Source organism: Hevea brasiliensis, chromosome 16 (assembly GCF_030052815.1).
Source record: "Hevea brasiliensis isolate MT/VB/25A 57/8 chromosome 16, ASM3005281v1, whole genome shotgun sequence".
NCBI classification, from domain to species: Eukaryota; Viridiplantae; Streptophyta; class Magnoliopsida; order Malpighiales; family Euphorbiaceae; genus Hevea; species Hevea brasiliensis.
Window position 1 is genome coordinate 59,040,366 of NC_079508.1, and position 14,562 is coordinate 59,054,927.

The 14,562-nt window shown below is 34.5% G+C and overlaps 2 protein-coding genes and 1 pseudogene across 5 annotated transcripts; 2 read left to right on the forward strand and 1 right to left on the reverse strand.

Moving 5' to 3' along the window:
* The first annotated feature begins 472 nt into the window (after nucleotides 1-472).
* On the forward strand, nucleotides 473-4,720 carry LOC110668541 (probable ubiquitin-conjugating enzyme E2 16). Of its 3 annotated transcripts, none has more exons than XM_021829845.2 (6): nucleotides 473-671; nucleotides 748-851; nucleotides 1,146-1,248; nucleotides 1,333-1,396; nucleotides 3,976-4,064; nucleotides 4,220-4,367. In XM_021829845.2, the coding sequence occupies exons 1-6, from the start codon at nucleotides 642-644 to the stop codon at nucleotides 4,247-4,249; spliced, it is 420 nt and encodes a 139-aa protein (XP_021685537.1). In that variant the 5' UTR covers nucleotides 473-641; the 3' UTR covers nucleotides 4,250-4,367. The 3 variants fall into 3 exon arrangements, 2 of the variants coding, with proteins under 2 accessions (XP_021685537.1, XP_021685536.1); XR_002497555.2 differs by having other exon boundaries at nucleotides 474-671; nucleotides 3,976-4,168; nucleotides 4,293-4,720; XM_021829844.2 differs by having other exon boundaries at nucleotides 477-671; nucleotides 4,293-4,720.
* Nucleotides 4,721-7,699: 2,979 nt separating this feature from the next.
* Nucleotides 7,700-13,954, reverse strand: LOC110668526 (uncharacterized). Of its 2 annotated transcripts, none has more exons than XM_021829808.2 (2): nucleotides 13,209-13,954; nucleotides 7,700-7,717 (listed from the first exon to the last, which is right to left on the reverse strand). In XM_021829808.2, exon 1 carries the CDS (start codon nucleotides 13,777-13,779, stop codon nucleotides 13,213-13,215), a length of 567 nt encoding a protein of 188 aa, XP_021685500.2. In that variant the 5' UTR covers nucleotides 13,780-13,954; the 3' UTR covers nucleotides 7,700-7,717; nucleotides 13,209-13,212. The 2 variants fall into 2 exon arrangements, with proteins under 2 accessions (XP_021685500.2, XP_021685499.2); XM_021829807.2 differs by lacking the exon at nucleotides 7,700-7,717 and adding an exon at nucleotides 10,571-11,021 and having other exon boundaries at nucleotides 13,209-13,879.
* Nucleotides 7,916-10,502, forward strand: LOC110668523 (probable disease resistance protein RF45; annotated as a pseudogene).
* Nucleotides 13,955-14,562: the final 608 nt, after the last annotated feature.

The following is a 14,562-nucleotide window of genomic DNA, read 5'->3' on the forward strand; positions in this document are numbered from 1 at the left end:
ACAAAATTAATTTGTAATTTGATAATTAAATAATTTTATAAATATATTATTATCTTAAATTTCGAACAATTTAAAAAAAAGTTTATTGTTTAAGATGTTTTAATAAATAAAAATAAATAAATTTTAATAAATATAAAATTATATTAAATATAAATTATATGAAATTCATTTAAATTTTTTATCTTAATATTGATTCTTATTACAGTGTTTTCATTGCAGTAATGCTTGAAAGGAAATTGAACAATAATTTCTTATTGAATCAAATTATGAAAAATATTTATTTTAATTTAATTTAAAAATTTAAATTAAACAGGTCTTTATGCAATTTTTTTAATTTATTCTTTAATTTAAATCCTGACTTAGCCACTGAGTTTTTATAAGATATATATTTAATTTTTCAATTTTTGTGATTTTGTGAAATAAAATTAATTAAAAAAATTTTAATTATGTTGCATATTATATATTTATAAAAGGTGCAATTCCCTTGAAAAAAAGGGGATGTGGGCATCTGTGTATGCAGTGTGAAACAAAGAGAAGGTCACGCACTCACAAACGGTTGCTGGTTCTCTTTGTCCCTTTCATCAACCACCTCCATCACTCTCTCTCCCCTTATCGCCGCCATTGTCATAGAGATTCAAAGCATGACCAGCTCCTCCGCCACCGCCCGCAAGGTTTTCCTAATTTTCCTACTTTGGCCCGAATCGATTTTCAATTTTTGATTTCTGATTTGCTAATTTTGATGTTTAGGCTCTGAGTAAGATTGCTTGCAATCGCCTCCAGAAAGAACTGGTAGAGTGGCAGGTCAACCCTCCTGCTGGCTTCAAACACAAAGCCACTGATAATCTCCAAAGGTTTGCTTCTTCTTAATTAAGGGATTAAATCTTACTCATTACTCATTTTTTTTTTTAATCGTTATTCAATTTTTTTTTTTTTTTTTGGTCTTCGGTTGGTTGCTGAGAAAGCCAAAGGAAGGAAATAGACACAGAAAAGGAAAAACGGAGGATTTCTTGGCAGCCAAATAGGGCATTAGTGATGTTATATGTGCTTCAGTTAGTTTTTTTTCCCCTCCCTAATTCATGCTTCTTTTTCCCCCCTTTTTCTTGTGCTGCATGCCTGCGTGGGTGTGTTTGGATTTCTAATTAAAGGTGGGTAATTGAAGTAAACGGAGCTCCGGGAACACTCTACGCTAATGAGACCTACCAACTTCAAGTTGACTTTCCAGAGCATTACCCTATGGAAGCTCCTCAGGTTTGCATAATCACATTAATCCTTGTAGTGATTTATAATATGATGTTTGCCCTTTGATAACATTTTTTTTTTAAATTTTAACAGGTTATTTTTCTTCATCCGGCTCCTCTGCACCCACATATTTATAGCAACGGCCATATTTGTTTAGGTAATTTTAGGGGTTTTAATATTGTCTTTCGTGGGTTACAACTACAATTTTGTATTGCGTGCATAATTTGTTTTTGCTCACTGAATTTGTCCCCATTGTCAATTAACATCGGCCCACTCTTGCTTGTAGGTTTTGCAGTATGATTTTTCACTGGTCTACTGTCAAGTCATGACCTTATTTTTTTGTTTGTTCTGAATTGTTTGTCTGCTCTTCATATTTATTTCTTTGTTATGAATTTGATTGTGTTCACTCGTTTGTTGAAAGTGATGGTCTTGTCTCTAAGTATTGCTCCATGTTGATCAGTTGATTAAATTCTTTTTCTTTCTACTTCTTTAACAAGATTTTCCATTTCATGAATGTTCAATATTATTTATATGTAGATATTTTTGTTTCCTTGTGTCCTTTTAACTTTTATGTATGACAGAAAATTGCTGATAGAGCTAAACTAAATCTCTGAGACTCTACTTGTTTCGTGGAGAACCCACAACCACCGCAATATAGATTCATTCTTGTGATATCTTTGTTGGAAGAAAATTAATTTTCCATATGTACTCAAATGTCAAAAAATAATATCCAATTAATTTCCAAAGGTGCAACCAAATGGCAGAAATGATTTGTTTTCTCCTAAAATGCTTTCCACTTCGTTGTTATTTTCCATGAAACAGAAGGCACCTAAACCTTTGATTTTAATGAGACTGGTGAAAACAAAATTGCCATTCAATTAGTGGTGTTGTACTTATTTTGATAAAAACTGGTAAAGTTGATGGAAAGAAATGAATAACTTTTGAACATGGCTGCCCTCACCTTGTTGCATAATCATTCTTTTCGTATCAAGCATCCAACCCTAAAAGCTTGCATGTTCTGTCCTTTAATGGATGGGATCACAGAAACCTTAAGACCCTGTTTATTTGTGGAAAACACATCTCTTTTTTTCATTTTCCATTTTCAAAGAAAACTCCAGGTAAGGAAAATATGGAAAACACATTTACCTATCAATAATAGAAAACAGTTTTCTAATTAAAAAAAAATCATATTTTTCATAATTAAAAAATCATAAAATATATTTAGAAACTTATTTTACTTTTAATTTTTTTAATAGGTGTTATTCATTTATTTTATAATGATATGATTAATGTTTTTATTATTGTAAAATAAATATTTTCCTAAATAATTATTCAATTTTATTTATGGAAAAGTTATAGTATAATTTTAGTTATAGGAAAGTTATTGTTTTTCATTTGGAAAATATGATTTTTGTTATAAAGGAAACAATGGAAAACAATTTAATTTTTTTCAAATCTTATTTAAATTTTGAAAAACTAGAAAACTAGTTTTGCTGTTCTTCATGTGGAAAGGTGGCACTTGTGGACACAATATTTTTTTTTCTCACTTTCTTAGAAGATTTATTCAGATTTCCACAGGTGAACAAGCCCTAAGATATTTATTCTCCTTCTCTTCTTCGATAATTTATTCCCCATCCCCGTCTATACACGCAGAGAAAAACACCAATCTTAGGCTGTGGAAAATCTGGATTTGCTTGGAGTCAGGGCCTTGTGTTGAATGATGTACTACTGCATCAATGACTCGTTGAATTCAATAGTGCATAACTTTTGACATCTATTTCAGTTGCAATGTATCTCCACACTTGCCAGTTTCTGGTTCCCCTTTTCTTGCCATAAATTGCTTTGCCACTCTTAGATGTTAATATTTAAATATCGAGTGAAGTCGAGAAAGTTTGTGAAACTTTTGAAGACTAGAAACTTTGGTAAATTAGTTGGTTGTTCACTTACAATGTGTGTACTTGTAATCATTCTGTATGCAACTCCTTTATCAATTTTTGTTAAAGTAAGTGGTCATGTGTTGTCCAAGGAAATCAGGAAATTTCTCTACTAGTTGATTATTTTAACTGAGGTTTGGTCAAGCCATTCTAAATGCAACTAGGTATTATGGATGTAATAGCTTGGGAAATCAAGCACCTTCCTCCTCTACTGGCATGCATAAACATTGTTATTGTAAATTGATGTTACTTCATGCAATGGTATGCTGTGGCCTAAGGAAATTAACTTTGGATATTTTTAAATGATAACTCATTCATTTGAGGATTTGGTTGGTGCAATTTTTAATGGAATTAGATTATGGATTTTAGTAGCTGGGGAAAGGGCTTAAGCTTATACTGCAGTACACATGCCTGTTGCGATGTTTGAAATTTTTTGCTGTATTATTGATCTTTATCAAGCACACTAATTGTGTTGATCCTGGAAATCACGAGCATTAATTCTGTTGTATGGTAACCATAGGCTTTTTATCTCTTCTTTTTTATCACAAAACAAGAATCATTTAAGGTATACCGGGATATATACGTGTGTTATCTTATTCCAATTTTTGGCATTAATTCTGTTGTAAATAAATGGTTTTGTTGTGAGATCAATGTTTGAAGTAACTTTATCTATGGTTATTGACTTAGTTATTTTTCATGATTCATCATATTATTTCATTCATAAGTTTATGGTTGCTTCCGTGAAAAAGTGCAGTAAATTATATGTAGCAGAACTGACATTTTGATGCATTACCGATCGCAGATATATTATATGATTCATGGTCCCCTGCCATGACTGTTAGTTCTGTCTGTATCAGCATTCTCTCAATGCTTTCAAGCTCAACTGTGAAGGTCTGATCTCATTGTCAATTTGATATTTATATTCTTAGCTACCTTTCAAGTGAAAATAGGGCATATGTTCATCATGCTGCAGTTACCATTGCCCTTTTGTAAATGTGAGCATGCAATTTGTGCACTTTTTTTTTTTCTTTTTTTTGAGCATACAGCACAAGATGAAGATAGGCATTTGGAGTTGACTAACTCTCTCTGATATCACGTTTAAATTCACCTGGCTTGCAGCAACGCCCTGAAGACAATGATCGCTATGTAAAGAATTGTAGAAATGGCAGATCTCCGAAGGAGACTAGGTGGTGGTTCCATGATGATAAAGTGTAATAACAGAGGTGTCTCCAAGTGTAATAACGGAGGTGTCTCCCTGCACATTAGTTCAAATAATTTTAGTAGATGGCCTTTTTTTTGCAAAGGACACTGAAAACACAAGGCGAAGCATTGTGCAAACAAACTCATTCTGAATGTGCATTACCTTCTGTAAGTGGGAATGCCTAATGTGTAAAGGAAGAGGAATAATGTGTTTTTAGTAACAAATGACGAACAAACTTGGTTCTCTGGTTACTTTGCAATTTAGATGATTGGTGCTTTGTAAGACTGCAAATGATTGAAACATTTAAATCCTCTTGTAATAATTTTCAATCGCCTTTTTATCTTTATTTTTTATTTTAGGTTTGGCAGCATTATGGACGAATGGATATTCATATACCTGTCATTAACAAAAGGCACAAAATGCAATTCCGGTGGGCTATTACGTGTGTCGCCATGCTTGAAAATTTTTTGGATCTTCTTTTTCAGTTGCATTAATGTGTTTGTTCCCTTTCTTTCCAGTTTCTCCATCTCATGGTATTTAGAAAAGATACTTGTCAAAGAAAGCACCAATTTTTAGTTTGTTAATCGTGGCCCTCAGTTTCCTCTCGAGAGTTTGCAACTTTTGGACACTGCTTCCATATTGCTGGTTAAGCATGTAATATTTTCAGCATTGACTTCCTCTGCTTAACAAATCAATGCAATAAGAAGGATGTTTCATTGCCTTCATTACTAGTTGGATGTGTCTGCTCTCAATTTTAGCAGTTCCGGTTTAGGCTCCCCTTTTTTCTCATCTTACATGTCCAGCATTGTATTATTTAGATCTCAAATTACACGTGATAATATTTGAGTAGGGTTACAGAAGCAAAAGCATAATAGATTATGTTACATGGGACATCTACATGTGTGTTAAATTGAACATTGGGAGCGTATGTTTGGAGTTTTGCAGTCTGCAATTCATAATTGCGATGAAAAAGGCCATCTCTAAGATGACTAAGAAGTAGCATTTAAAATGCTATTATTTTATGTAGGGGTGAGCATAATTCAGTTTAAACCGAAAAATCGAATCAAACCGAGTTAATTCAGTTCAATCGGTTTAGTTTTAAAATTTAATCAGTTCGATTCGATTTATAAATTTTGATAATTTCAGTTAATCAATTCGGTTTAGTTATTTTCATTAAAAATAAAAAAAAACCAAATCAAATCGAATTTATATATATATATATATATATCAAGGAAATCCTAAGATTTTTGAGTTTTGATTTCTAAATTTTTTTTAATATATTTGTTATTGTGATAGATGAGACACGAAAAGTAGTTAATAGAAAACTAGAGCTTTGGAGAAGTACTCTAGAGTCAAAGGGTTTTAAGTTAAGTAGAACGAAGACAGAATACATGCATTGCAAGTTCAGTGAAAGCCAAACTGGTGATAGGGAAGGAGTTAGTTTGAACAGAGTGGTACTGTCCCAAAGTAATCACTTTAAATATCTAGGCTCACTCCTTCAAGTAGATGGGGGATATGAGGAGGATGTTAGTCATAAGATTAAAGCCACGTGCTACGAGAGTTTTATGTGATTGTAAGATTCCCAATAAGTTAAAAGGAAAATTTTACCGAACAGCCATACGACCGGCTATGTTATATGGTAGTGAGTGTTGGACACTGAAATAGTCGTATGCATCTAAGATAAGAGTTGTAGAGATAAGAATGTTAAGGTGGATGAGTGACCATACTAGACTAGATAAAGTCCGTGATGAGAATATTAGAGAAAAGTTAAAAGTGGTGCCAATTGAAGATAAGTTGAGAGAAGGGAGATTGAGGTGGTTTGGTCATGTGAAGCGTAGACATACGGGCTTCAGTTAGACAAGTAGAATACATTAGGTTAGAGGATAGAAAGAAAAAAAAGAGATAGATCTAAATTGACTTGGAGGAGAATAGTTCAATATGACCTAGAAACATTATACATTTCTGAGGATTTAACTCAAAATCGTTTAGAGTGGAGAAAGCGAATCTATATAGTCGATCCCAAATTTTTAGAATAAAAACTTAGTAGAGTTGAGTTTGAGTTTAATATTTTTGCTATTGATATTTAGTGTTGAAAATATAAAATTTTACAAAATTTGATTTAATCGATTTAAAATCAAACCAAACCAATATTCATCGATTTGATTCAATTCGATTTTCTCTTAATAATTGGTTTGATTTAACTTTTAAAATTTTTAATTTTTGATTTTATTGATTTAATTCAATTCAAAACCGAACCGACCGTTTGTACACCCCTAATTTTATGTTTGGTCAGATTTAAATAAGCTGCAATTTTGAGTAGTCCCGATTGTACCTACCTTAGTTGAGGTTCGTATTGGTCTCAGGCAAGTTTTTTAAACCCTATTTGCCTATTGAATATGTAAAGCGAGAAAGTCAAGAATCGAGATTTAATTAATATATTTTTAAATAAATATTAATTACATATAAAAAAATATACTACAACTAATAATTTGATATATTTATAAATTAAATATTTTTATAATTCAAGTATATAGTACAGCCATACGACCGGCTATGTTATATGGTAGTGAGTGTTGGGCACTGAAAGAGTCGTATGCATCTAAGATAAGAGTTGCAGAGATGAGAATGTTAAGGTGGATGAGTGGCCATACTAGACTAGATAAAGTCCGTAATGAGAGTATTAGAGAAAAGGTAGGAGTGGTGCCAATTGAAGATAAGTTGAGAGAAGGTAGATTGAGGTGGTTTGGTCAAGTGAAGCGTAGACATACAGAGGCTCCAGTTAGACAAGTAGAGCACATTAGGTTAGAGGATAGAAAGAAAAAAAGGGGTAGACCTAAATTAACTTGGAGGAGAGTAGTACAACATGACTTAGAAGCATTAAACATTTCTGAGGATTTAACCCAAAATCGTTCAGAGTGGAAAAAGCGAATCCATATAGCCGACCCCAAATTTTTGGGATAAAGGCTTAGTTGAGTTGAGTATAATTCAAGTATATTAAATTTAGATTTTAATTAATTTTTACCATATATATATGTATATATTTTAAAAAAACTTTTCCCAACAGTCCTCACAAGGTTAAAAACAATCCATTTATTTGATTTTAAAAATTAATTACACTAAACAAATGTCCGACATTTACAAAATAGCTCGGTGATTCTCAAACCCAAATCCAAGAAATGAGAATCTGTTGATGGTTGACGCCACGAAACAGGCAAATCGCCGGTTACTAGAAAAAGCTTTTGGGCATAGGAGTCCAGGAAGACAGGAAGCCACCCACTAGTTACGTTTACTGTGATACTGTGACCTTCCTTCGAAGGGTCCCACATCGTGGAGAATGTAAACTCTGATAACTCTCCATTTGGATGGAGAACAAAGAAAGTAAATGTAAATAGATTTATTTGTAAATTGCCTTTGAAAAGAAACTTCACAGCAATTTAAAAACTAGTCACATTTATTTACCAAAACTGGAGGGGAAAAAAAAAAGTTCATATCCTCTATATGTAGTGTTCAGAAAATGTGCTTGATCATACGCAGAAGAGAGATGGCTGAGTATGCAGTCTCAACTGTTGTGGAAAGCTCAACCTTACAGGTTCAAGAAGCAGGTTACCTGGACGGAGTGAGCGAGAAGGTTCGGCAACTGAGCAATGAATTGAAATGGATGCAAAGCTTCTTGAAGGATGCAGATGCAAAGCAAGGAGAGAATGAATTGGTGCGAAACTGGGTGTCTGAAATTAGAGACGTAGCCTATGATGCAGAAAAAGTCATAGAAACATACACATCCAAGGCAACATCTCATCCTATATGGGACTTGGTCACGAAACCAATACGTCTCTAAAAGGTGAGAGGAAGATTGAAAACATCCAATCAAGGATCCGGGACACATCTAGCAGGCGGGAAAAGTATGGGTTGATGAGCACTAGTGTCCAGTGGAGAGGGAGGCCACGAAAGTACTGCAAATGAAAGGCTGAAATGGCGGAGACAACCATCTTCCCATGTTGAGGGAGATGATATAATTGAACTTGTAGAAGACGCAAAAGTTTTACTTGCACAGCTAAGTAGTTTGGAGTCAAGGCGACAAATGGCTTCCATTTTGGGTGTGGGGGGTCTATGCAAGACAACCTTGGCAAAGAAACTGTACAATCATACTAAGATCAAAGATCATTTTGATTGTAAAGCATGAGTTTATGTTTCCAAAGAGTACAGAAGAAGAGAGATTTTGCAATGAAAGGAATTATCATGGGTGCAAATGCTCTCAACAAGGATGAAATGGAAAATTTGGAAAAACTAGAAGAGAAAAGAGTTGTTGAAGAGGCTGCATGAATTCCTGGAAGAGAGGAGGTACTTGGTGGTTCTTGATGACATTTGGAGCATGGAGGTTTGGGATGGTCCACAAACTGCATTTCCTAGCGGCAAATTTGGAAGTAAAGTGATGCTCACCACCTGAAATAAGAAGGTTGCTTTGCATGCAGGAGCAGGAAGCATTCCCCATGAACCACGGATTTTAACAGAAGAAGAAAGTTTAGTGTTGCTCTGAAAGAAAGCATTCCCTGGAAGCAAAAGTTTGCCCCATGAGTTGGAGAAGGTTAGAAGAGACAAGGTGGTCAAATGCGGCATTCTGCCTCTGGCTGTGATAGTTCTGAGAGGTTATTATCCAGAAAAATCACATTAACAGAGGAATGGCAGCGAGTGCTTCATAAAATCAGCTGGCACTTAATTCAAGGCAAAGATCAGATAGCTGCAGTTTTAGCTCTAAGCTATAATGATTTGCCTTCACACCTGAGAACCTGCTTTCTTTACCTAGGACTATTCCCCGAGGATGTTTCCATCCAGAAAAAAAAAAATTGATCCGCCTGTGGGTTGCAGAAGAATTATTACCCCAAGGGGAAGAAATAACACTAGGCGTTGCTGAGAAATGCCTAAATGAGCTGATTCAAAGGTGCGTGATTCAAGTGGGAAGAATTAGCTCTCTTTGGCAGACTGAAAAACATTCCGAATCAATGACCTGCTGAGAGACCTTTCTATCTTAAAGGGAAAGGAAGAAAATTTCCTCCAGAACCATCACAGGAGTAAGGTAAATCCATCAACATGTCATTTAAATAAATCCCAAAGGCATGCCATCCATTCTTGCTATGACTAGTATAATTTCCTAAAACACTCTGCACCACACTCACACTCCCTTCTGTTCTTTAATCGAGAGTATAATTTAGAAAGAGTGAGGAATCACATGAAAATTGGTTTGCTAAGCCAACAGTATAAATTTATGTTCAGAACAGAGAAGAAACTGGATTTCATTTACAGGAATTTACTCATGATCCCAGATCTGGATGATGTGCGTGTTGTCAGGCTACCTAGTAAAATAGGGGACCTAATTCAACTACGGTATCTAGGGTTGAGGAAGTTTAATTTAGAACAAGAACTTCCACCATTCATTGGAAATTTGCGAAACCTGCAAACACTAGATTTGAGGTACGGTTGTTTTCTCAAGAGAATAACAAATGTTATTTGAAAAATGGTGAATTTGAGACATCTGCTCCTCTATACTCCATTTGATTCTCCAGATATGGGCATCTAAGAAGGATACCTTGATGCGTCTATAGACCATACCCTATATAGAGGCTGGAAGCTGGATAGAACATGGTTTAACCAATATGATTAATCTTCAAAGGTTGGGGATTGATGGATTGACTAAAGGAAAAGTGAATTCATTCATTTCAATCATAGGAAGAATGCACAAACTTAACTCCTTGTCTCTACTGCTTCAATCTGAGGAAGAAGCTTTTCCAACCCAAATGCAATTTTCTCACTGTGATCAGCTAACTCTGTACAACTTCCACCTTCAGAAAGATTCAGTTAGCAAGCTGGAAAGATTGCCAAACCTAAAAATGCTTGTTTTAGGTAATGGATCCTACAACTGGAAGGAAATGACATTTTTGTCTAAGGGTTTCCCTCAATTGCAAATTCTGTGGCTTCATCTTTTGAAAGAATTAGAGAACTGGATAGTGGAAGAAAGGTCAATACCAAAGCTCAAGCATTTAGTGATAAATCACTGTGAAAAATTACAAAGCATCCCAGAAGCATGTGACAACCTTAAAAGAACTAGAGATTGTCAGAATGCCAGTAGAGTTTGAATACAGGCTTCAAACTAAGGATTTTCCTGAATACAGACAAGCACCTTCAATCAAATCTACCACAGAGATTTTAGCAATTGGTAAGCAGACTATTCTACATCTTTTCGTTGAAGTTTTCTCAACAAATTTCCTAAGGATGTGCACAAATACACGTACAGACATTTCTGAGTACATACACACAGTATGCACAAGTGTACATACAAAAATATGCATGTGTGCACACAGGTATGCCTCCATGCACGCAAATGTGCAGGCCTACAAAGCACTTTTTTTTTTTTTTCAAAGGGGCAAATAAAAAACATAGCTAAGTGAACATATATTAGAAATTAAAAGAATCTCACTTTCTACATTTGTTGTGGATTTTAGAGGTCTTGGCAGCCAGAACAATGTTGGTCATGAAGGACACTTCATTTCAATGAAGATCCTGTAGACGCTGAAAGAAACAAATTGTGCTTCAAAGTTGTCCTTTCTTTTATTTTTCTTCCTCCCATTGCCTTGGGGCATGCTCCAGCTACTGAGCTGTTTTTGCAACGAACTTCATTATATACTTGTAGCCACGGGTGGTTCCAAGTTAACATGAGTGGGATCAATTGACCCACTAAAATTTTTAAAAGAATTCCATAAATATATGTATATAATTCACTAAACATTATTTTTTACTTCATTATAATCCTTCAAATATTATTATATTTAATAAATTTAGACTTATTGGACTCTTAACCCTAAACATTGACTATTTTAATATTTTAAAATAAAACCTAAAAAAGATCAAATATTATATACTAAACTCTAAAAATTCTCTCCGGGTTTTTTTTTTTTTTTTTTTTAATCTTCCTTCTAGTTCTTTCTTGTCTAGCTTTCATATCTTCTCATTCTCATGTTCACATAATCACAATTTTTTCCCCTCTTTCATATCTCTTTTTTTGTTCTTTTCTCTCATTCTATATCAATTGGTATTTTTTCTCCTTTTTCCATTTTTATGTCAACAAAACTAATGGATAATCTCAATTTCATAAGGTAAATTAAGGAAATTGGTGATCTTGCTCAAAAGCTAATCCAAACAAAGAAAAATGTATTGCATCCGTTAGTTTACTTGTTTGCGAAATTGACTTTGATGTCACCTGTTGCAACTAGTGTTGAAAGGACATTTTTTGCAATAAAGATTGCAAAAAACTCGATTGCATAATTGAATAGGATATCAGTTGTTAAATGATTCTTTGATTACATATATTGAGAAATATGTCTTTGATGGTACTAATAATGAAGCAATCGTGTAAAGCTTTTAAAAAAAGAAAACTTATCCAGTACAATTGTAAATTTAAGATTATAGCTAGAATTTTTTTTAACCAAATTATTTTCTTTTTTTTACTTAATTATTATCTATTGAAAATTTACATGCATTTTCATGTTTTTTTTAAGTAAATAATTTATTATTGTACATATTTTTTTTTTAAATAAGCAAAATAAATTTCTTTTGGCCCACTGACTCAATTTCTTAGCTGTGGCCCTGCATGTATCAATTAGAAAATATTAACAACCTCTCCCTTTTCTTTTCTTCCCACTAGCAGGAAAAAATTATTTCTTTCCTCCAACATACACATGACAAATTGAAACAGGGCAACATAAAGCATTTGGAGCAAATGCATTAATGAACCTTCACATTTATGCCACATTTTTTCGTCTTGTTGAAACTGTCCTAAATGTCAGGTTTCTCATTGTTGTCTAATAACCAATCTCCATCACCATATAATGTCTAGTATTCAACTCCTTTGGTTTATGAACCTTCACATCTATGCCACATTTTTTCGTCTTGTTGAAACTGTCCTAAATGTCAGGTTTCCAATTGTCATCTAATAAGCAATCTCCACCATCATATAATGTCTAGTATCATTTTGATTGTTGTGTACAAAATCATTTTATGAACTAAGAATGCAAAATCTTCAAGAAATTTTATACCGACATTTAATTGATTTTCTAGGTGAACTAAAACTATCAAGTAAAAAGACAACAAAAATATAATATAAACTTGGGCCCAGATCCCATTATCATTCCCCTTATTAATTCCCCACCGTCAAGGATGCATCATTGTTTGCTTTTTTGCATAATTACTTCATTTAATTCTCTTAGACATAAACAATGAGAATGAGAGCAAATAGTCAATTCGCATGATGAAGTTAGTGGAATGGAATAAACAAAGTAAAAATAGTTGAGTAACTCTTATTCTCACTTCTCCAAAAGTTGTATTCTTTATTTTTGAACAAAAGGCCTCGACAATCACTCAAGGAAACTACAAACCAAATGAATTTCTAATTGTCCTCATCACCTAATCTTGCTAAAGCTACTAGAAAGATGAGAATTTTCTAAATCTCGTTCCTTGATTGTAAGACTACTGCTTGAAAAAGACAAATACAAGACACCTCTATATCCCTGAGAATCACTCTCAATAACTTGGAGAATTCTATACTACAGTTCATATCTCCATGTAGCAAAACAGAGAAAGAAAACAACATATCATTAGGCGCCTAGGAAATGCAAAATCTTGGATCCTCTTCCATCATATGTGTAATATAATCCTAGATTGCTAACTTAAGAGAAAAAGCACAAAGACCATAAAACCATATTCATGTTTCCTGCTCAAGGATATATTCTTCTACAGAGGCAGAAATGCACATGTAAAACCAAATATATAAGAAAAAGAAGACTCACTTCCTCACTCCATGGTAACTTTGGCGCCAACCTCCTTCATTTTCTCCATAATTTTCTCTGCCTCCTCTTTCGTCACTCCTTTCTTCAACAGCGTAGGAGCCTTCTCCACCAAGTCCTTTGCCTCCTTCAGTCCTAAATCCGTAAACCCTCTGACTTCCTTAATCACTTTGATTTTCGTCGCCGCATCAAACCCTTCAAGCTTTACATCAAACACCGTCTTCTCCACCTTCTCTTCTACCTTGGCCGCCGCACCTGCTCCTCCCTTTGCGACGGCCTTCACGCCACTAAATCCCATCCCGGGCATCATTACCGCCATTACCGGCATCTCCTTGATATCCAACTTGTTACGAAGGACCTCGGTGAGGTCAGAGATTTCGAGAAGCGTTAGTTGGGAGATTTCATCGACGAGGGCGGCTACTTTATCAGATGGGGCAGGTGGGTTCGATTCTTGAGAAGCGGAAGTGAAGTGACGGGTGAAGACTGAGGATTTGGTTAGTGATCTTGTAGAGGTATGAAGGAGGGTTTTGTGGAATATCGTTAAATGTGTACAAATGAATCGCAAATTCCTCATTTTGAATTGAAGAGCAGATTTTGGTTTTTGATTTTGTATTTGGATAGATAATACTGTGAACTGCTATATGATCATTAATTCATTACGGCAAGTAGAGGAAGAGCTCACTAAGTCACTGAGTTCATAGCATTGAAGTTGGAAACCAACCATAAACCCTACAGAGGGAAAGAGGCTTTGCATTTGTTTCTTTGACGAATCTGATGGGCCAAACAAATCCTATTAGCCCAAACATAATAAAAGGTGTACTCTTACTTTGATTACAGGGAAGGGTCAAAAAAGTCCATCAAATTTGGGGGGACAAAAACGACTAGTCGCTTTACAATTCCCTGAACCCTCATGAAAACATCTTGTTCCTAGCTCTCATCAAAATATGCAACATGCACTCAATTATCTGGCATGGATATGTTACAGAGATTTTTCGAGCCTCTTCTTGAGTTACCACAGTCCCAAATTATGATTATAACATAATCTACAAGCAAAATGAAGTAGTGAAGATGCTGAAATGAATATTAAAGCAGCTGTTAAAGTATTACAAGTTGGGTTCCAGAGGTCTACAAGTTATCAGCAGTAGCTCTGTCCAGACAGTCAATGGAATTGAGGAAAATTGAGTCTCAGGTACGTTTAGGTTTATTAGTCAGATTTGCAGCTCTTAGCAGCTCTGTCGAGCCAGCCAATGGAATTGAGTAAATTGGAGGTCAGGTGAGTGTACCTATGCTTAGTCAGATTTGTTACACTGAACTGCCACAAGGAGATGAAGCAGGTAGATAGATTAATCCCAGTTCC

Coding starts and splice junctions, on each gene's coding strand:
- LOC110668541 (XM_021829844.2), top strand. CDS start 642: ATGACCAGCTCCTCCGCCACCGCCCGCAAG. Junction 1,249..1,332: donor ACCCTATGGAAGCTCCTCAG/GTTTGCATAATC, acceptor AAATTTTAACAG/GTTATTTTTCTTCATCCGGC. Junction 4,065..4,292: donor TTTCAAGCTCAACTGTGAAG/GTCTGATCTCAT, acceptor CCTGGCTTGCAG/CAACGCCCTGAAGACAATGA.
- LOC110668526 (XM_021829808.2), bottom strand. CDS start 13,779: ATGAGGAATTTGCGATTCATTTGTACACATTTAACGATATTCCACAAA.